Below are 22,053 nucleotides of genomic sequence, written 5' to 3'. Positions count from 1 at the left end.
TTTACCATGTTGCCCAGGCTTGTCTTGAACTCCTGAGCTCATAAAATCCACCTGCCTCAGCCTCTCAAAGTGCTGGAGTTACAGACATTAGCCATTGCAGCCAATATTCAGACTTTTAAACTTCTATAGTAGACTGCTCTTGGTAGGTCAGGGCATAAAAGAATCTGGACATAACATTTACATAATGATTATGGATTAAAAAAGTAATAAAGTCAGGGTTATTTACATTTCCCATTTCTGGAGATACTGCAAGACAGTTACCCATTCTGGAAAAGGAGAGGAAAGAAAAATTAGACATAACTCTGGTGGAAGGAGGAGAGAGAAACAGAACTGGAGAGACCAAGAGAAAGAATGTGGTCAGCAGAGGGAGACTTCTGAGGACTATGCGATGGGTCAGAGTCAGGATAATACATGGAAGCCAGGAAACATGATGGAAGTCTTTGTCATTATTTGAGGAATCCCCACACTTCACTTCATAGAGAAGAAATGCTATCAGTTTTGTTGATGTGGCCTATGGATCTTCCATTAATAATGGACTGCCATCTATAGAATTTCCAATGTAAGAGCCCACTTCTGCCCTGAAATTTAGCTGAGGCAGTCTTTCCACTTGGAATATATCCCCTTTATTTGGACCTAGGATACTCAAAATAATCCCAATACACAAGGTAAGTCACTGGCACCGAAAGGGCACATCGAAGTATGGAAGGGGAGTCCCAGCACGAGTCATTTGCTGGGATATATTACACCTCTGAACTCATATGGAAGGGAACATTTATGTCTTACAGAGGTTCAAGGAAAAGAGCTGGGAACATTAGTTTCTTGAAAGTGATGGTTCATTTAAAGGACATAATTTTATTTGGGAATATTTTACACATCATGAGCAAGGGCTACCTAAATTACTGGATTATTTCAGAGAGGGCAGTTTTGCTTGTGTCTTGATAAATGCCAGCTCTTGAAACAACATATCTTGAAGAATAGGAGATTAAGCACAGGCTACCAAGTGATCTCTCTTCCTATCTCTGTGTCCTGTTCATTTACTAAGAAGCTAAATTTTGTTTATTTCAGTTCAATTGATGCTATAGGGGATTTGTGAAATATTACCCTAAGATTTCCAGGCTTCTTACTGAATGAACAGATAGGTATCTGTCAGGCCCATGTTAGCCACTCCTACTCCTTTGAGTTCTTGACACAATCTTCAGAATGAAAAAAGGAGGGTTTCCTGCTCCTTTAAGACTGTCAGGGAGTAGTGGGACCTGAACATAGAAAGTGTGCAGCTAGTGTGGACACTGTGTTCAACACCTGCTGATCTTCAAAATCCGTATATATATTACTCAGTGTTCTCTGCTTGAGACTGCTGCATCCCTGCCACAGCTTTGTGGAAGTTGTCCCGTGTTTCTCTGTTGGGTTCAGCTTCAAAGCCTTCCTTACCACCAGCAGCTTATAAAGCTATGGGCCGTAATAAGAAAGACAAAAACATTAACAACCTCAGCAGATCAGACAATGTGGGCAAGAGGCCCACTCTAATGGGCATAAAATTAGGGAAATGAACTGCTCACCCTTAAAGATTCATTCGTGCCAGGGCAGGAGCCTCTCTCAGACTGTTTGTCAGCCACAGGCTGCAGTGTGTAACTCAGCTTAGTGGAGACAGGTCCTCTACGGTTTTGCCCCTTTGTTACGGCAGAGCTACAATCTCCACATCTAGCACTTTCCAGCTTTTCTCCACACAGTGGCCAGAGTATTCACTGCTGTTCTTCTCCAAGCTTAACTCTGCTCCAACCATACTGACCGCCTTACTGCAACAAGCTGCTGCAGGGGTGATTATATTTGCCCTTCTCTCTGCTTATAAAGCTCTTTTCGTAGATATTTCCATGGTGCTCCCTCTCACTCCATTCAGGACACTTCTCCAATGATGTCTCGTTAGATAGACCTTTCCTGATTATGCTGTCTAAAGTAGGAGATTCCTTTCCTTCTCACTCCTCTTCCTACTCTTCTTCTCCCTTATACTCCAAAACTCTTGTTTATTTATTTGTAAAGTGGCAATAATATTGTCTTCATCATAAAGTTATTAAAATAAATATGTGAGATACCTGTAAATTGGCAAATAATAAGCCTATAATAATATGATTTTTAAAGCTAAGTAATAATACCCATAAACTGCTTAAAATATTTTTATTTGATGGTGCTATTGTTTTTAATAGGGCCAACAAATTAAGAAATCCTTTTTAGGGCAGGCAGTTAATTTAAATTTGTTAGAACTAGTCAGGTATAAAGCAAGAGTGGACAAAGGGGGACTGGAGAGTGGATACCCAATGATATAAAAGCATTCACACTCAAAAATTAAAAAAAAATAAAGAAATTACATTGGCCCTACACAACAAATGCGAAGGCTGAATTCTGCCTATAGAACACAAATTTATGACAACTAGCAATGCCATGTTAGAGAAGGGACTTTATCATGAAATTAACACGAGTTGGTTTATATCTTGTATATATCTTATATCTTATCTCTATAAATGACATCTCCTCTTTTTCCTGTGGTTAGAACACAGGTGCCAGGCAGAAAAGCACAGGAACAAATCTGGAGGCTATAATAACATTCCACATAAGGAAGTATGCTAGTGTAGATAGAATAAATTGATAGCAGGGATTAAGAGATGTAAATGAATTTGAGATACATACTCTAGAGGGAGAATATGCACTACTTTTTATATGTCTATATACAGGAATTGGTTGCATTATCCTTAAATAAAAATATTTTTAAAAAGTCAGTGAGCTGTTATGTTTCCTTCCCTCTGACTTCAATTCCTTGATTCTCTCAATATTATTTTTTCTATAAATGTACTGTCTAAATTAGCTAGATCAGTTTATGCTCCTTTGTTGAGAGAAGTTGGCATGCTATCAAGTGGGCTGGGCATCCTGAGCTTCAGTTTCGTTTCTCCGAGTCGTCAAAGCTTCAAGGCTGCTGAATAATTTCCTTCTCCAGTTTTGTGCTTTCCTAGATATCCAGACAGAGCAACTACCCTCAGCTCTAGCTGATACTACCGACACTGCAGCAGGTAAATGTCTTTCTGCTTTTCATTTTTCCTAGCAAGCATTAGTCTCTCTCTCTCTCTCTCAGAAGACAGTGTCATTTGTCAATCTCTGTTTTTTTTTAATTAAAAAATTAGCTAATTTGTGTTTTGCTGTTTATCCTTTGTTTTCTCATTTTTTGGCTGTCTGTTCACCCTTCGTTATGTAGAGTATATAAGAGGCATAAATGCAAGTTTTATAACAGTACATGTTATCTGTTTTTTAATATTTAATGGAAAATATATCTGATTTTCCATTAGGTCAAGCAGTATGGCAGTGACAACACGTTTGACATGGTTGCAAGAAAAGATTCTGCAAAATTATATTGGAGAAAAGCGGCTTAGCCTTCTCTATAAGGCTAGTGTCCATGGATTCTGTAAACAAGCTTTGCTTGATAGATGTTGTAATCAAGGGCCTACTCTAACAGTGATTTATAGTGGAGATCATGTTATTGGAGCTTATTCACAAATGAGTTACCAGCAAGGAAAGTATGCTGCCATCCTCCTTTTCACACTTCAAGGGACTAAAATTTCAAAATGTGAAACAGGACGATGTACACCAGAAATACTGTTTGCTGATGAAAATATACAATGTAATTCCATTGACTTCTGGATAAATGTAAGCTATCAAAAAGTGATTATGAGCTTAAAGAAAATTGAAAATCTTGGACTTGGTCAAAATCGTGCTATGTCTATTCAGGAATGTGAAGTTTTTCGTTGTGAAGGTAGGTTTAATCAGCAAATGCTGTATAAAGTTCTCCCTTGCATGCTTGGTTGGTTTGAACCAATTCATCTCTTTAAGGAAATGTGACCTTTTCATTTGTCCAGAATTTGGATGGTTCAGACTGAAACCTGGACACAAATTGTTTGCTAAGACACAACCATGGTCAATAAAATATATATTTATGATAGGAGCACTTAACATAAGATTTATCCTTAGCAAATTTTTAAGTACAGTAAATCCTCACTTAATGTGGACTATAGGCTCTTGGAAACTGTGACTTAAGTGAAACAACTTAGAAGGAAATCGATTTATTTCCCTCATGATTACGGAAGAAAGACATTTTTCAAGGACATGCTGTATGTTGTTTTGCTTAAAATTACAGTTTCCAAGAATCCATGATGATGTTAAGTAAAGACTTACTGTAGACCAGCAGTGGCTGCCACCTTTTTGGTATCACGGACCAGTTTCGTGGAAGACAATTTTTCCACAGACTGGTGGTGGGAGGATGGTTTCAAGCACATTACATGTATTTTGCACTTTATTGTTATTATGCTGTAATATATAATGAAATAATTATACGACTCATTGTAATGCAGAATCAGTGGGACCCCTGAGCTTGTTTTCCTGCAACTAAACAATCCCAACTTGGGGGTGATGGGAGACAGTGACCGATCATCAAGCATTAGATTCTCATAAGGAGCATGAGCCTAGATCCCTCATGCACAGTTCATAATTGCGTTTGTGCTCCTATGAGAATCTAATTCCACCTCTGATCTGACAGGAAGCAGAGCTCAAACTGTAATATGAGCAATAGGGAGCAGCTGCAAATACAGATGAAGCTTTGCTTGCCTGCCCCTCACCTCCTGCTGTGTGGCCTGGATCCTAACTGGCCACAGACAGCCACAGTTCCATGGCCCCAAGGGTTGGGGACCCCTGCCATACGGTATTGTTACTGTAGGTACTATACTGTACAGTAGATCTCTAAGATTTAATTATCTTGCATAGGTAAAACTTTGTACCCTTTTACAAATGTATCCCCCTTTCCTCCTTCCCACAGTCCCTGGCAAACCACCATTCTAACTCTGCTTTTATAAATTTGACTATCTTAGAGTCCTCATATAAGTGGGATTATGTAGTATTTGTCCTTTTGTATCTGGCTTATGTCACTTAGCATAATATCTTCCAACTTCATTCATATTGTCGTAAATGACAGGATTTTTTTTCATTTATAAGGCAAAGTAACACTCCATTATATGTATATACCACATTTTAAAAGTCCATTTATTTGTTGATGGACTTTTCAGTTGCTTTCATATAGTTTGACACTATATGAAAAGAACATAATTTTTTTTAACTAAAGAATATTTATTTCCAATTTTTGCTGTTGTAAACAATGCTCTTGTAGTATCTTTAAGCATATAACTTTGTCTACAAAAATACTTCTTTACGGTGACTCCTTAGAAATGAAATTGTCACTTAAGGGTTATGATTATTTGGATTTGGAAGGATGCCTTTCAAGAGGTTCAGTTGTCTATACCATCCCTAATCATTATAGAAATGCCTGTTTCCCTGTATCCTTATCTATCTTGGATATCATCAAGTTTTAGAATATTTGCTGATTTGATTGTGAAAAGATAGTTTCTCCTTTTTATTTCCACTTTTCCTTGGTCACTAACAACTTTATGTGTGTTTGTGATTTGCATCTTCTATAAAATACTTGTTTATACCTCATCATTGAAAAGAAGGGCTCCTGTGAATGGCATTACCTGAGTATTTGCATGTTCTAAAGTAATTGTCTGTGATATTCATACTTGGATGACTATAAGAGCACATCATTCTTGTATTACATTTATTTTGGGGGATATTTTAATGTTTCTACAGCATTGATGTTGTTGTGGAAAACCTAAGGCCAGATTATTTATCATTTTTTTTAACTACTATTTGAGTCATTTGATCTTTCTTCTTTGCTGTCCTAAATATTTTTTTAAATAAAATTTTCAAAGCCTGGTAAATTTGCTTGGATAAATCATGATATCGGCTATCCTAGATCAGTTAAGTAAACTTTTTATTGAGATGTAACCATAATCAGTAAAGTACACAATTGATAAGTGTATTCACAATTAGAACGCCCTCATGTAACAACATTCAGAATAAAAAATAGACTACCATCATTTCAGAAGACTCTGTCATGATTCTTTTCATTTATTACCAACCAAACGTAACCATTATTCTATGTCTTGTATCAACATTAATATTTTCTGTTTTTGAATCATATATACATAATTATAAACCTACCAAAGTGTCTAGCTTCTTCCATTCAATATTATATTTATGACATTGAGCTAATACAAGGGATTAGATTTCATTTAAAAATATGACTCCTACAAATCAGATCTCTTACCAAATATTGCTGTATTAGTAATTTCAAAGATAGGGGCAATTATAAATCTAAGAAAAGGCAGAAAGAGTACTTAGATATTCTGTATGGCTCCCTAAATCTTTTCTTTCCATATTCCACATATGCATTAGGGGCCAAAGTAATAGGCACGGCTTTTAAGTAAAGTTTATCGTCCACTTTACATATTGAAAAATTATACACCAGCTTCCATGACATTTTCAAGGAAGCATGCCCCCTTAATCCACGGAATCTGATTTTTTTTTTTTTTTTTGAGAGGGAGTCTTGCTTTGTAGCCCAGGCTGGAGTACAGTGGCACGATCTCGGCTGACTGCAACTTCTGCCTCCTGGGTTCAAACAATTCTACTGCCTCAGCCTCCCAAGTGGCTGGGATTATAGGAATGCACTGCCACACCTGGCTAGTTTTTTGCATTTTAGTATAGATGGGGTTTTACCATACTGGCCAGGCTGGTCTCAAACTCCTGACCTCGTGATCCACCTGCCTCAGCCTCCCAAGGTGCTGGGATTACAGGTGTGAGCCACCGTTCCTGCCTGGAATCTAGATTTATTTACTAAGAAATTCTTAGCCAACAGATATCCTGTTAAGGACAGTCAAGATATGAGTACTGTTCCATGTGGGAAATATCATTAGTCTATTTACCAGGACATAAAATTAGAAAATATTTATTAGAAAATTAGACTCGGTCAATTATCTTTTTTTCTGAGAGTGTTCCCCAGTAAAGTGAGTGAATGTATTGGTCTAGCCGCTTTAATTCCTACCTTCATAGTGATTCATCCTTATTCTTGTATGTAGCAATAGTTTGTTCCTTTTCATTCATGTAGAATTCCATTGTGGTCCATTCTTCACAGTATTTTATCCAATCATCACTGGTGGACATTTGTGTTTTCCAGTTTGTGGCTATTACAAATAATACTGCTATAAATATTATTGTACGTATCTTTTGGTTCACACATATGAATTTTTTTTGAAGAAAATACCAATGAAATTGCTGGATCATAGGCTATGTCTATATTCATCTTCAGTTGACACTGACAAAGTTTCCTAACATAGTTGTATCAATTTCTACAACTATAAGTACTATACAAGGGTGTCTGTCACTTCAAATCATTTTCAGCATTTTGTATGATTTTTAGAATATGTAACTTTTGGTATATGAGTGGTGGTATGACATTTAGCAATTTTGTCTTTCTTTGATAAAATAAGATAAAATTTATTTTACATTTCAAAATAATTACTATATTAATTCATCCTTTCTTCACGTTTTAAAATTTGATTTCATATTTTATTATTTACTTTTATATTCCTAGGGTTTGTTTCTTTATTCTTCTTAAATCTATTTTCAATTTCCAGCATTTTCCTTCTTTCTTGTCATTCATGAAATGGGTTTTATCACAAAATGGATATAAAGGTTCATATTGCTATTTTCTATATTTTTATAATTGTGTTTTTTATTTCCTTTTGGATATTAAAATTATTTAAGAGATTTTTTAAATCCCCAGAGGCTGCTTTTCCATTTGTTTGTACTTGGGATTTGTTAGTCTTATTATAGGCATTGAGTGAAGTTTTCACAATTTCTACTATTGGTAATTTATTGTTTACTTTGTTACCACATGTATGGCCATGTTTAGAAATGTTCCACATGCTATTCTTCTTTTGTAATTGAGAGAATTGCTAGCCTCACTTATCCTTATCCTTTCTGTTTTAAATTCACCATAATAATGTCTCTTTCCAAGAATAAATAATTCTGAGCCTGAGCCTTATTGATCTGAATAAAGTCCTTTGCTTACCCCTGAACGATTTACTGTGCTCTGATTGGGTAGGCATGAGTCTCATTTTCTCTTCCGGGGACAGGAATAAAATTAAGTAAGCTGGAAGTTTCTGGAATTCCAATTGTTAATGTCAAGTTGTAGAGAAAATCTAGTGCCTGTGTTTTCTGTTTGTCTCCGCACATTAACCATCTTAGACCTATTGGATTATGGAGGAGAAAATGCCTTATTAGAGCATTCCCACATCTGTAGGCCTTGCTTCTTTTATTCAGAAAACACCCATACCCTCAATTCCCATGTCGGAGTGAGTCACACATCACTGTTGAGTAACTGAATGAGAAGAGATCTGCTGATAGTACAGTCTTGCAGGGTCTAGTGCCTCAAGCCCTTGCCTCTTCAAATGAGATGATGTTAATGAGATTTAACAGAATTTTCTCTATAAAATTGCTCCCTTTTCACTAGGCAGGACTGTTATCATGGAAAAGCTATTTTAGTATTTGTCCCTAGTGAATTCATTGACATTCATTCAGTCAGCCAATCATTCAACAACTTCTAATCTACATTATTCTTTTATTATTTCCCTAGATTTACTGGATGAAAGAAAGATGAAAGTGGTCACTGAGTAAGTCAATGTCTTTAAGATGCTATTACTCTCTTCACTATCTTTGACTTATTCTATCATAGGTCTCATCAATAAAATTGGCAACACATATTATCACACATAACTTGTGGATCATCAAGAACAAACTGTACCATAATCATAAAATGTCTGATAATATTAATGTTAAAACAAAAACATCACTGAGCAGAGGGGAGGAAGTTTTGATGTTACGTACTTGAATAAAAACAGTTATTTGTTTGTATGTCTGCGTTTTGCTTAGAATTCTTGCAGTTAAAGTTTCAATTGCTCTAGAGAGTTTCTGTGGAAGAAGTGGTTGGTAGGTGGGGAATACCTACCATGAACTTCAAGTATATGATAGAAATTGATTACTTTCATAAACTTCGGAAGTCACATATATCGTGACTTCATCCTTACTATTCTGACTAGCAAATTCGAACTACAAGTGAGTCCATAGCTGAATCATATGCTTACCTAAGGCCTTCAAACACTGCTTCCACTGCTACTTCTAACAAATCACCACCAACCTTGCCTTACCCCCACCATTATTCTAGTAGGGGAACTTTTTGTGACTATGGTTTCATTCTCCTGATCAAACATCACTATTATGCCTATAGGACTTAATATACTAATTACACATTTAAAATCCTAATCACATGTATTGTGACGTCTGAAGTTTAGTCTTAAATATTGATCTTTATGTTTAATATAGCTATTATTTATTCATAGATTTATATGGTCTAGGAACTTAAATCTGAAACATTTTATATCTGGTTTTAGTTGTACATTATTTTGCTTTTTGTTCTTTTTGCAGTAGGATTTGAGGTAAGGTAGTCTCATGTCTTTTACGTAAGAAGGCAAGGTGCTAAACAAAAATGGTATCTATGAAAAAATGAATTCTAGTAAAATTCATTGTAAGGTTTTGTGACCTAAAGTCAGTCAATTGTTAAAAATTGTCATGTCTAAACAGGCTCAGGAAGAGCTTATTGTCTGCCTTGAGAACTTATGAACCATATGGATCCCTGGTTCAAAAAATACGAATTCTGCTGCTGGGTCCAATTGGAGCTGGGAAGTCCAGCTTTTTCAACTCAGTGAGGTCTGTTTTCCAAGGGCATGTAACACATCAGGCTTTTGTGGGCACTAATACAACTGGGACATCTGAGAAGGTAAGTACATTTGAGGCCACCTAACCTTTGCTTGTCTGTTCAAATTATTTATATTTCAAAAGCCTTTTACATACAGATCAACTTTATTACATGTAAACTTCATCTCAATTAACAATAAAACATTATTCTTGGCTGGGCGCGATGGCTAATGCCTGTAATCCCAGCATGTTGGGAGACTGAGGTAGGCAGATCATGAGATCAAGAGTTCAAGACCAGCCTCACCAATATGGTGAAACCCCATCTCTACTAAAAATAAAAAAAAAATTAGCCGGACATGGTGGTGCATCCCAGCTACTCAGGAGGCTGAGGCAAGAGAATCGCTTGAAGCTGGGAGGTGGAGGTTGCAGTGAGCCAAGATCACGCCACTGCACTTCAGCCGTGGTGACATAGAGAGTCTCCATCTCAGAAAAAAAAAAAATTCTTTAAAGTTGTTTTTCTCCCCTCTACAGTATAGGACATACTCTATTAGAAATGGGGAAGATGGCAGTTCCCTGCCATTTATTCTCTGTGACTCACTGGGGCTGGGTGAGAAAGAAGAAGGCTTGTACGTCGATGATATAGTCAGCATCTTAAACGGTCACATTCCTGATAGATACCAGGTAAGATTTGACTAATAAGAAATTATAATTAAAAAAAAATGCTTATGTTTGTACAAATGCATCAGCATTTATCTGCTTAAACTATACTTGCTCAATGTTCTTTGTCTCTTTTTGATTTTTTTTTTCAAAAAAATAAAAACGTCTCAAGGGCTCTTCCATCACGGTTATCGTAACAGCTATGAATGCTGTTTCACCTTCCATTGCTTTCAGCTATGTGAAACAGAAGTCCAACTGCATGAACTTATCTACATAGACAGTTTTTCCTGTGTAACAGGAAGTCTGAAGGCAGACAGCTTGGGAGCACTGTGGCGGCTATCTGAAGTTATTCATTTCAGAGATCCTTCTGACTTTTTGACACCCTCAACATGGGGTATAATGATATGTCTCCCACAAATTTATATGTTGAAGTGCTAATCCTCAATGTGATGATATTTGGAGGGAGGGACTTTGGGAGGTAATTAGGTCATAAAGGTAGAGACCTCATGAATAGTATTAGTGTCCTTACATACAAGAGAGACTTGAGCTCTTTCTGTCATGTGACTGATTAAAGGTGACTGACACAAGAACAGAATATCAAACACCGTATGTTCTTACTCATAGGCGGGTGTTGAACAATGAGAACACATGGACACAGGGAAGGGAGCCTCACACACTGGGGTCTGTCGTGAGGAAATAAGGGAGGGACAGCGAGGGGTGGGGAGTTGGGGAGAGATAGCATGGGGAGAAATGCCAGATATAGGTGATGGGGAGGAAGGCAGCAAATCACACTGCCACGTGTGTACCTATGCAACAATCTTGCATGTTCTTCACATGTACCCCAAAACCTAAAATGCAATAAAAAAATTAAATTAAATTAAATTTAATTTAAAAAGGTGACTCTCTGTAAACCAGGAGGAGGGCACTGACCAGAAACTGAATCTTTTGGCACCTTGATCAAACTGTTAAAAATAAGTGTTTGTTGTTTAAGCCACGTAATCTATGCAATGTGTCCTAGCAGCCCCACCTGACTGTGACACGTGGCTTTCATTTTTATGTGAAAGGACACTGAGCACTGTCATTGTTCCAGGCAAGAGGAAGGAGAGATGAAAGAACCATCTCAGTCTATATATTTTTTAAACTTCTAGTCTTTTAATGAACATTCAGATCTTGAATTAATCATTAAGTTTACTTTGTTCCAAATGGATAGTCAATCATGTCAACAACTTTCAGTGAATACATTTTGTATCTTTCCATTGCGAAATATTGGGGTTAGTCTTTGCATTCTCTAGTTTATTCTATTGATGCAGTGATCTATTATTTCATGATAGCATTTTAATTACCATATTATCTAATTGTTTTAATTACCATATTAATCAATTATGTCTTGATAAGTTACTGGATATTCACATTCATTTTTATTACTCCTATTTCTTTTTGTTAGCAATTTTCATAAACGTACTTTTTCAAGTGAGGTTTTTTGTGCTTTGTTTGATCATTTGTGTTTGATTTCTTGTTGTTTACATTGAAATTATATTACACTTTATACTGAAAATTGATTTACATCTTTACGTATCTAGTGTGCCTATTCAAAAACACAACAAGTTTTGTTTTTCTATTCATGCAAAATTCTTTCATTCTTTAGTATGGAGTTATCTTATAAATGCGTTTTTTAAAAATATTCTTTTTTTAAATAAAACCTTTTTTTTTTATAGAGAATTTTAAAGTAGACAGAATAGTTTAACGGATTTCCACGTACTCAACTTCAAAATTTTTTGATCTAGAGTCAATCTTGTTTTATCCACATCTAGCCACCCACTTTCTCTTCTCTTGTATTAATTTACAGTAAACCAAGAAATTATAAAATTTTATTCAACATTGAATATACATATAAATATATAAATAGGAGCATATATGTTTCTCCTTAAACATAGCCATAATACGATTATCCCACCTAAAATTAAAAATTGTTCAAAAAATTGTCAAATACAACTCAATGTTCAAATTTCTAATTGCTTTATAAATACAAATCTTTAAGTTTGTTTGAAAAAATATCAAATAGATCTATTCAGCCTCTTGGATTTGGTATGTTCCGCCTTTATATCTCTTGCTTTTTTCTTGCCATTTGTTTAGTAAGAAATCTAGTTCTTTTGTAGATGTCTATGTAATCCAAACTCCGTTATTTGCATCCCTCAGGGTAGTTTTACATGGTCCTCTGTTTTCTATATATCCTGAATATTGAGAGTTGAATCTAAAGAGTGTTTCAGCTCAGATGCTACTTTACAGATTGTGTTGTATTCTATGAAAAGGTGCACAATTTGGGGATTTCTCACTTTTCTAATATTGGTATTAATCAATGTTTAATGCCTAGACCCATTTACTTGTTAAGGTATAAAAACAGTGACACTCTGTATTATTTGTTCACCATTTTACATATGAAAGAGAAACTTCCCCTCATCCACTCTTTGATTACCCAGTAGTGCAATTTAAAAAGACCAACCGGATACATGCTTGAATTGTTCTCCTTTTTACAGGATTTTGAAATAATAACATCCCCTTTGCATTTGCCAATAAGGGCAAGCTATTATTTTATTGTTATTAATAAGTCAATATGAATTGAACATATGTTGTGTGTTTCAATCCATTGTAGGTTTTCTCCATACTGATGTCAAATTTACCATCTTGTATCAGTGGGAGCCTCTACAATTTGGATCCTGAATCCTTTTGACATGAACTTAAAAGTCTTTTTTATATTCTTTGATTCTTGCCACAGTTTTACAACAGCTGGTTCTTGAAGTAGTCCTGATTTGGGCATTAGAAATGTTCATAGCTACTTGGTTGGTCATTGTTTCTTGCCTTTTTTAGTGATCAGAGTTATTTAATATACATTTTCATGAGAAAAAATAAATGATAAACTTATACAGAAACTTCTTATTCAAATTCAGCACTAAACACTTTTTGCTTACTCTCTTTTCTATTACCCGTATATCTGCTTCTCCCAAAATGAGAATTTCCATTCTCAAAAACACTGGAGATAACAGAATATCATGTCACAACTCATTTGCTTTATCTTATGTGATATCTACAGTAGTCTCAGTATAAAGGCTCTATCAGTACCATGAACAATTTCATCATAATCATTTAATATCATTTCATATAATCACAATCCAAACTGGAGACAAAACATTTTAGCAGACCTTTATAGTGTATTTAGGTTGTATCATGTATCCTTGTAGGGGTATCCAAATTACTGTACTTTAAAGTCAATCAGAAATAGTTTCTCTGTATAATAACCACAACAGTTCACTAATTCAATTAAATTTATGAATTGGTTTTTAAGTTAATTTGGTTTTCTATTTATGTTTAGCGTTGGTTCAAAGATCAAATATACAAAATAAGGTAGATTCAAATAATCTATCTTCCTTCTCTGCCACTTCAAATAAATTTCTCCCCTCTTCCTATTAGTAACCATATAAAATGTACTTACCTTTTTAAATGTACAACAAAGTACATACAAATTTGTGGCTACTCCATTCTTGGAGAAGTGGTACAAAACTATGTTTTATTGACATATCAGTTCTTTTGGGGGGTGGAGGTGACAGGGGGTGGGGGGAATTTTTCATTGACATGGCATTTTTCTGATACAGATGTTTCAGCAGTTAATAACCTTGTGCATGTGTCATTTTGCATTTTTTATAGTATATCAGTGGGACGGATTCCCAGCAGAGAAAGTGCTAGCTGAAGAGTAAAGTCATCTCATCTTGAACCCCTCCCCTCCTTGCACTCTGCTTGATAGTACCAGCCTTTTTTCTGAGTGCTCTTCCTTCTATCGGTGGGCAGATCGCCTCTTTTATCCAGAACACTTTCAGCCATAACCTTACCCTCTTTAGCAGACCAGCTCCTGCTATTTTAGCTCTCAGATTACATGTCCTTTCCTCACAGAGGCCTTACTTGACTCGGTGAAAGGACTGCTAGCTACTTGCATAATGCCTTTTCTCTCTACCCGGATTGTTAGCCTCACACTATTAGAGACTTTTCTGTTTCGTTTACCATTTGCTTCACTTGCACAGTGCTGGCCATATAATTTGTGCTCATAAATATTTGTTGAATTAAAATGTTGCTCTATGTCTACTTTACAGTTTAATCCCACGAAACCAATCACATCAAGTCATCATAACTACATTGATTCCCCATCGCTGAAGGACAGAATTCATTGTGTGGCATTTGTATTTGATGCCAACTCTATTGAACACTTTTCCTCTAAGATGATAGCAAAGATCAGAAGCATTCGAAGGTTGTTAATAAAGTATGGTGAGTCTCACTCCACTTTGCTACTAAGGGGAATTGACCAGATTGTATTTTAGAATGTCTTTTGGACAGGATAAAGAACTTAAGTAATTGCATATTTCAGCCTTCCCTGACCTACCAGCATGCTTCAATCAAATTGAGCATTCAGTAGCTATATGCCTTTGTGCAAGTAATTAAACTCTCTGGGCCTCAATTTTTTAATCAATCAAGTTAGTATAATAATATTCCCTACCTTAAAGTCTTTTTTGTTAAGAATTTTAAAAAGTTTAATATATATATGAAGGGTAGTACAATCCGAACTACATGCTACCCCTGTATCCTGGCATGCATTTATTGACCAAGATAAGGCCTTGGGCCTTAAAAATTAGAAAGTTTAAAGAAACATTTCAGTAAGGAAAAAAATAGGAAGGTAAGAAGTTTGGTAGGGAGAGATAAAGAGTTGGGAGAAATAACTAGGATCAGAGATTTAGGGTGACCCATTCTGGCTTTTCTTGGTCATATCCATTTTGAGTGGGAAAGAGTCAGTTTATCACTCTTCTTAATTTAGAAGCAGAGAGTGATCAACTTACCTGCTTGCTGAAATTTAAAACTAGGCAAAGGGGAGATGTGCAGAGAGATGATTGCTAGTGTTGTGAAATAAGAGCAGTTTACTTGTGATGCTTTGACACATTCTGTCTCCTTCTTGAGGACTCTTCTCCCCCATCTTGTTCATTAGAGCCCTTTGGTCTTTTTCCTAGTCTCTATCCAAACATTATTTCTGGACAGAATATGAAATCAATCAGCAATATTGTAGTATAAATTTTAGTTACCTCTTCCAAGGGGTGGTTTCATTTGAATCCTCATTTTTTACCATGGAAGACAATGGAGGAAATTTCCCATGTTAGAGAATTTTCAGATACTAATAAGTAGTTCCAAGGAGTTCTTTTGGGGAGTGAAGGTGACAGGGGGTGGGGGGAACTTTCCAAATTTGAAATTGCTCCATAGTTGATAGTTGAGTAACTTGTAGCTCTCTAAAATGATTTAAAAATTTCTGTTTGTCATAGATATGGTACATGTGGCTTTGCTCACTCACTTGGATAACATCGATCTGATTACAAAATCTGACCTTATAGAAATAGACAGATGTGGGCGTGTGAAGTTAAAGGTAATTACTGATTCCCTTTGTAAACACATTTTCAGGGGTATGTTACTACAATCACATATTAGTGTGTAAAAAATAAAAACAAACAGCTACTGGGATTAAGAAGAATTTTAAAATTCTTAAACACCAGTTGGGGGAAGGCAATGATAGCTAATGTTTGTTGAGTACTAAGTATGTGATAGATTTTCTTAATCAGTCCTCATAAAATGCCTATGAAATGTGTACTGTCATTAATACATTTTACATGTGAGGAAACAAAGAAAACAGAATAAATATTTACCAATGTTTATTGACAGTGCCGCGCAGTGACAGATAAATATTTTGAACCTGGGCAGTCTGGTTCTAGAGATTAAATAGTCTAAGCAAGATTTAAACATTAAACTAGTGTAATGAAATCTACTTATCCAGAGAACGTCTTGTAAAAGAAACAGGAGAGTTATGGACTGTAGTGTAGATATCTTTAAAATTTTGTTTCTAAATCATTTAGAATCCACTGCACATATTCCAAAATATAACTGCCAGTAACATTAGAACTTGACATGAAGTTCTTCAAGGTACTTTGTGAGTCCTGATCTCCATTTACCCGGTAGAAAATTATTGGCAAGTTCCTACATTTTGATATTGCTTTCATAATTTATATTGACATAAAAATAATATTTTCAGTTTTTGGCAATGTCTTTTTAATTTCTGTATTGCAGATAGAGGAATTCCAAAGAAAACTTGGATTTGCTCTTCCTGACATCTTGGTGGTTAGCAATTATTCCTCTGAGTGGGAGTTGGATCCTGTAAAGGATGTTCTAATTCTTTCTGCTCTGAGACGAATGCTGTGGGCTGCTGATGACTTCTTAGAGAATTTGCCTCTTGAGCAAACAGGTAGATGTGTCTGGTGGTGTGGAAGCCTGGAAGGGGTCAGGTAGTTGGCCACTTTATGCCTAGATCTATCAGATACCTGGTAGCTGTGCCTTTCTGGGCTGGTGCCCTGTGATCAGTTCTGCTGTTTAATCCACTGCCTGGATGCATTTTTCCCTCCTCACATTTCCCTCTCTTCCTGGAGTATGCCCTAGGGAATCTGCACTACATTTTTTCCCCCTCTGATGAAAGTTTTAAAATACTCCATCTAGTCCTTCCCACTCTCTGAGCATCCCAAGCTGTATCCCTTGCCTCTTTTCTCAGACTATGCTCCTTTTTTTTTCATTTTAGGTTTTGATGTACATGTGAAGAACATGTAAGATTGTTGCATAGGTACACACATGGCAGTGTGGTTTGCTGCCTTCCTTCCCATCACCTATATCTGGCATTTCTCCCTAGAACTGGATTGGATCAGCATTGCTCCTGATCAGATGCCATCTTTGATTATTTGATCCTTCCTTAGGACCTTATGCTTCTGTCTTTCTTTGAGTTGCCTTTTTATTCCTCTCCTTCATCTTAGTTCCTCATCATGCAGTGCACTTATTGCTAGGTAGAGGTATGTTCTTTTATGTTAATGGCCTCATAATATAGTATTACATAAACTTGCTTCTAACAACTTGTGCATAGTACAGGCTGCACTGTTCCATTTAAAGATTAAACAGAGGTTTCAGTTTATTGAACTCAAATCTTATTTTAGTGCTTGGGAAGTCAAATTAGAATATCATATCCTCCCCAGTTCTCTCTTGCTCAAATTGCTGGAAAACTTTCATATGACTAACTTTGTTGCCCTAACTCTGCCTCTCCCTTGGATTCCTCGTCTCTTCTCTTCCTCATGGTACATGCGCTCCTAATATTAGTGTTGGTTTAGATCTTCAGTGACCCAATGTTCCTCTTCCCTCTGGTTGCCTTTCCCCAGATAATCCACTAAGAATATTTTGTTTCTCTTTTCTCAGGGAATCAAAAGAAGGAAATTATCTTAAAGCATGAAAAAGGAAAAAAATAGATATGCAAAAGATTCACATATTAATAAGTTTTACCACATCACAGAAGAGTAAAACTCAGAAAGGAGAAAGCACAGGCCAAAGAGAAGTAACTAAGACTGAAGAGATGTTTTATTTACATATAGGATGAAGAAACAGAACATCGTAGTACTTGTAAATGACTAGAAATAGTGTGATTTAAAATCATAATTGTGAAAAACAGTAATTTTTCTTGGATTTATATTCTGTATCTGTGAAAAAATTAATTTCTTATAAAACTTGGGTCTAATTTGATAATGTGTGTGAGTGTGTGTGATTTTGGAAAAAAGTTCATTTGTCAGGATTTTCTGATATTCACTGCTTTCGCCTTAATTTTGTCGTCTGATTTTATTTCTAAAGCATGTGATTTTAGTCTGTATGAGTCCCTTCTTAATGTTGTATTTTTTAACCTAAAGCCATTTTTGCTTAATATTTGAAACTTACTGAATGCAGTAATTAATATTAATAAGAATTCCATAAGACTAAAACTGAAAGAGACTATAGCTTGATTACTTTGTAGTTGTTACTATTTTAGTTACTAGTGACAACACTCAACCTGAATTATATGAGTAAAAAGGAGGAGTGTAGTGTTGGAGCAAGTAATCAAACCAGAGAAAGGGCATAGAACTGGCTTCAGAAATAATTGAATCTGGGGATTCAAAAACGGTTGACAATTTCTCTCTCTCTAGCTGTCTCTCTGTTTTTGTCTCTGTTTCTCTCACTCTCCCTCTTTCTCTCTCTCTGTCACACACACACACTCTCACCGCTTCATTACTTATTTTACGTGTTGCTATCATTCTCTCAGGTTAGCATCCTTGATAATCTTAAGCTATCTGAATTCAAGTCTTATAAATAAGTCTAAAATTATTAGCAATTACTTTTAAAAAGTTTTTTATTAAAATATAGTATAAACATGAAAGGTGCAAGATTCATGTATATGGCTCAATGCATTTTTACAAACTTAACAAACCCGAGAAACTAGCACTCAGATAAGAAACAAAACTTCAGCAGCAGGCATCTCTGAAGTCTCCTTTATGCCCCAGTCTAGTTATTAGCCAGGGTATCTACTATTCTGAGGGGCATTATGCCTGATGGAAGCTTAATCTCTTTCACCCCGCTGATGGTAAACCTTGGTTGAAGGCTAAAGTCCACAAAATGGGCAAAATTGAAGGCAATACACCTGAGAGTACAGGACAATTTTGACTCATCTGAGGTAATGCATGCTATTTTGATTTACGCTGTGGTTAATGACATTGCATTTAGTACATAGGGGAGCCACATGACCAGTCAAGTAAGCATACACTGTGAGGAGAATTAAATTGTGGAAATCTGTGGTAATTCTGTGGAAGAATTCAAATGGATCATGCCAATGGCCACCAGATAAAGCCTAGTTGCTGGCTCATAAGGGATTAGAATACAAAGGCTGGTATACTGTTCCATTCCTTGGATTTATCTATTTGGGTACATGAAATAAGCAGGGATATTGTTGTGCAAGCCATAAACATTGGGTAGAATCATGACATACTCCTTTATGGAAACTACTAATGTAGTAACACGTTATTCAGAATGTTAATAGAGAATTTCTAAGAGATGACTTTTGGTAAGATTCTTTGAAAGCAAAGAACCACGGGTAGACTATGTAGAAACCTTACTAATAGCCCCAGGTGGCTTCAACTGGATTCTGACTAGAATACATAAATGTTGGGCTTTGAGTTTGCTTATCCTTGGGGTGTAGCAATCTCTTAGGACAGTGGTCCCCCACATTTTTGGCGCCAGGGACTGCTTCCATGGAAGACAATTTTTCCACAGACCAGTGGGGGGTCAGATGGTTTGGCGATGATTCAAGCACATTACATTTATTGTGCACTTTATTGCTATTATTATATTATACTATATAATGAAATACTTCTATAACTCACAATACTGTAGAATCAGTGGGAGTCCTGAGCTTGTTTTGTTGCAATTAGACAATCCCATCTTGGGGTGACGGGAGACAGTGACAGATCATTAGACATTGGATTCTCCTAAGGAGAGCACAATCTAGATCCCCTACATGCTCAGTTCACAATAGGGTTCATGCTCCTATGAGAATCTAGTGTCACCACTGATCTGACAGGAAGTAGAGCTTAGGCAGTCATGTGAGCAATGGGGAGCAGCTGTAAATACAGATGAAGCTCCCCTCGCTCACCAGCTGCTCACCTCCTGCTGTGTGATCTGGTCCCTAGCAGGCCACAAATTCATTCTGGTCTGTGGCTTGGGGGATGGGGATCCCTGGCTTAGGACACTATTATAGATGTGGAACAACAGAATGTGAATAAACTCAGTTTCCTAAGGTTATATTTCATCAAATCAAAGTCTACATATCATGATGCCTATATACAAAACTGAGCTAAGAGACCCAGCATTATATGGACTTATCAGATTCTGCATCATCAATTTAGTAACAGTTTCATCAAGAATTGAAATGGGTCATTCTGTCCTTTTCCAGTGTTGAAGATGGCTAAGCAAGGATGTAGTGGGTCCTCCAGTATGAAATACTGGAATTCCCTGGGTCTGCCGATAGGAGCCATGATCAACTGTGCTGACAACAACAGAGCCAAAAATCTCTATATCATCTCTGTGAAGGGAATCAAAGGGCAGCTGAACAGACTTTCCACTGCTGGTGTGGGTGACATGGTGATGATCACAGTCAAGAAAGGCAGACAACCAGAGCTCAGAAAGGAGGCATATCCAGCAGTAGTAGTTCAGCAAAAAAAGTCATACCAAAGAAAGAATGGTATGTTTCTTTATTTTGAAGATAATACAGGGGTCATAGAAAACAATGAAGGCAAGATGGAAGGTCCTGCCATCATAGGACCAGTTGCAAAGGAGTGTGCAGACTTGTGGCCCAGGATTGTGTTAAATGCTGACAGCATCACATGTTTCTCCAGTGTATTTGTGCAAAAAAAAGCCAACGAACTACTTAAAAATATTTGCTCTTCCCGCTCCCAAAAATCTAATTGGAATGGGCAATTAAAATATCTGTTAATAAAAACTGGTGATGATGAGGACATGAAGGACTAGCTGGTTGGATTGGGTGAATTTAAAGTAGAAAAACCATTGGGAAGGATTTTTGCTACATGGTTGTAGGGATAAAGAGAAGACTGATGATGCACTTACAGAGCTTTATCTTTCCAACAAAAATTTTCTTTTATCTTGCCCTATCTAGTTGTATCAGGTTTGGGCTACACATAGCCTACCCCAGCATAGGGAGGTATCACCACTCAGGATGCTGTTTCAATGCCTGTGAATTTGATTTGCATACTGGTAAGGAAACAATGGACTGGATAGTGACTCCATCTCATGTATAAACTAGTACTGGCTGTAAGTGCTGCTCCACTGCCTACAAGTGGTGTGGTCCCATCACTACTTATATTTACATTTCTTCTTTGTGGGGAAGGCCTGGCAGGGTTATTCCAGCTATTTGCCCCATGTAGATAAGCAGTAGAGACATGCCCAAGGAATAAAAGCCAGCAATAAAGAGATAACAGATAGAAAGCAAAATAATCATGGCAGATGAGAAGGGCATAGATAAAATGTGTAATGATGCTGGGAATGGACACATCACTTTTTTCCTGAGAGAAGGTCTCAGAACAAGAGAAAAATACTCCTAACTGTTTCTCTATCCTGTAGCGCCGAGTAATTAACGGCTCAGAAAGAAGATCCTAAAATTTTTCTCCAACTAGAAAGGAGAATGGCACTGAAGCCAAGAACTCTGTTTAGGTTATTTACTGAAAAAACATCAATTACCCTTGATGACTTACCTCAATCTTAACTGGTGGAAATGCTCATTTGAATTTCATTTTGTTGGCTACATTTATCTTATTGGTTCTGTTGTAGCCTGGAGGAAAATCTTACCCTTGAGCTGATCTGGATGTATTGTGACTCTCAGCTGGGGATGGCTATGAAGAAAAACATGCCAACACTGCATTTCTAATAGGTTGGAATCCCCTTTGCTCTTTTGAATAAATCACATGTGCATGTGGAAGAAATAATATTAAACAAATAGGACACTTAGGACATTGGAATGAGGTCCAAGAGAGTGAACTATGGCCTGACATGATGATCAAATATCATTATGGATTTGCCTTTGAGAACTTAAAGTACAACAACAAAAAACAGAGCGAGATAAGGAATGCATAGTGCTTGACACAATGCAGGGCACGTGGTTATCGAGGCTCAATAAAATTGCATTATTGGCATTACCTGGACGAAACTGATTATAAGAAGCATAAGACTGACCAAAATCAACTGCGTCCAGGAGTCATCATGCTCAACTGAAAATCTTCTGAAGGATCAGTA

General features: G+C 36.5%; 1 protein-coding gene and 1 pseudogene across 2 annotated transcripts; both read left to right on the top strand.

Annotated features, from left to right (window-relative positions):
* On the top strand, positions 1-17,962 carry IFI44 (interferon induced protein 44). Of its 2 annotated transcripts, XM_032296507.1 has the most exons (9): positions 1-3,056; positions 3,330-3,793; positions 8,561-8,597; positions 9,565-9,760; positions 10,210-10,359; positions 14,475-14,646; positions 15,687-15,787; positions 16,483-16,657; positions 17,647-17,962. In XM_032296507.1, the coding sequence occupies exons 2-9, from the start codon at positions 3,340-3,342 to the stop codon at positions 17,694-17,696; spliced, it is 1,335 nt and encodes a 444-aa protein (XP_032152398.1). In that variant the 5' UTR covers positions 1-3,056; positions 3,330-3,339; the 3' UTR covers positions 17,697-17,962. The 2 variants fall into 2 exon arrangements, with proteins under 2 accessions (XP_032152398.1, XP_032152399.1); XM_032296508.1 differs by lacking the exon at positions 10,210-10,359.
* A 126-nt stretch (positions 17,963-18,088) lies between these two features.
* LOC116563793 lies at positions 18,089-21,351 on the top strand (annotated as a pseudogene).
* The last annotated feature ends 702 nt before the right edge of the window (positions 21,352-22,053 follow it).

Source organism: Sapajus apella, unplaced genomic scaffold (genome assembly GCF_009761245.1).
Source record: "Sapajus apella isolate SASKATOON/1434 unplaced genomic scaffold, GSC_monkey_1.0 scaffold36, whole genome shotgun sequence".
Taxonomy (NCBI): Eukaryota; Metazoa; Chordata; class Mammalia; order Primates; family Cebidae; genus Sapajus; species Sapajus apella.
Note: the sequence above shows the minus strand (reverse complement) of the source record. Positions and strands in the feature narration are given on the sequence as shown.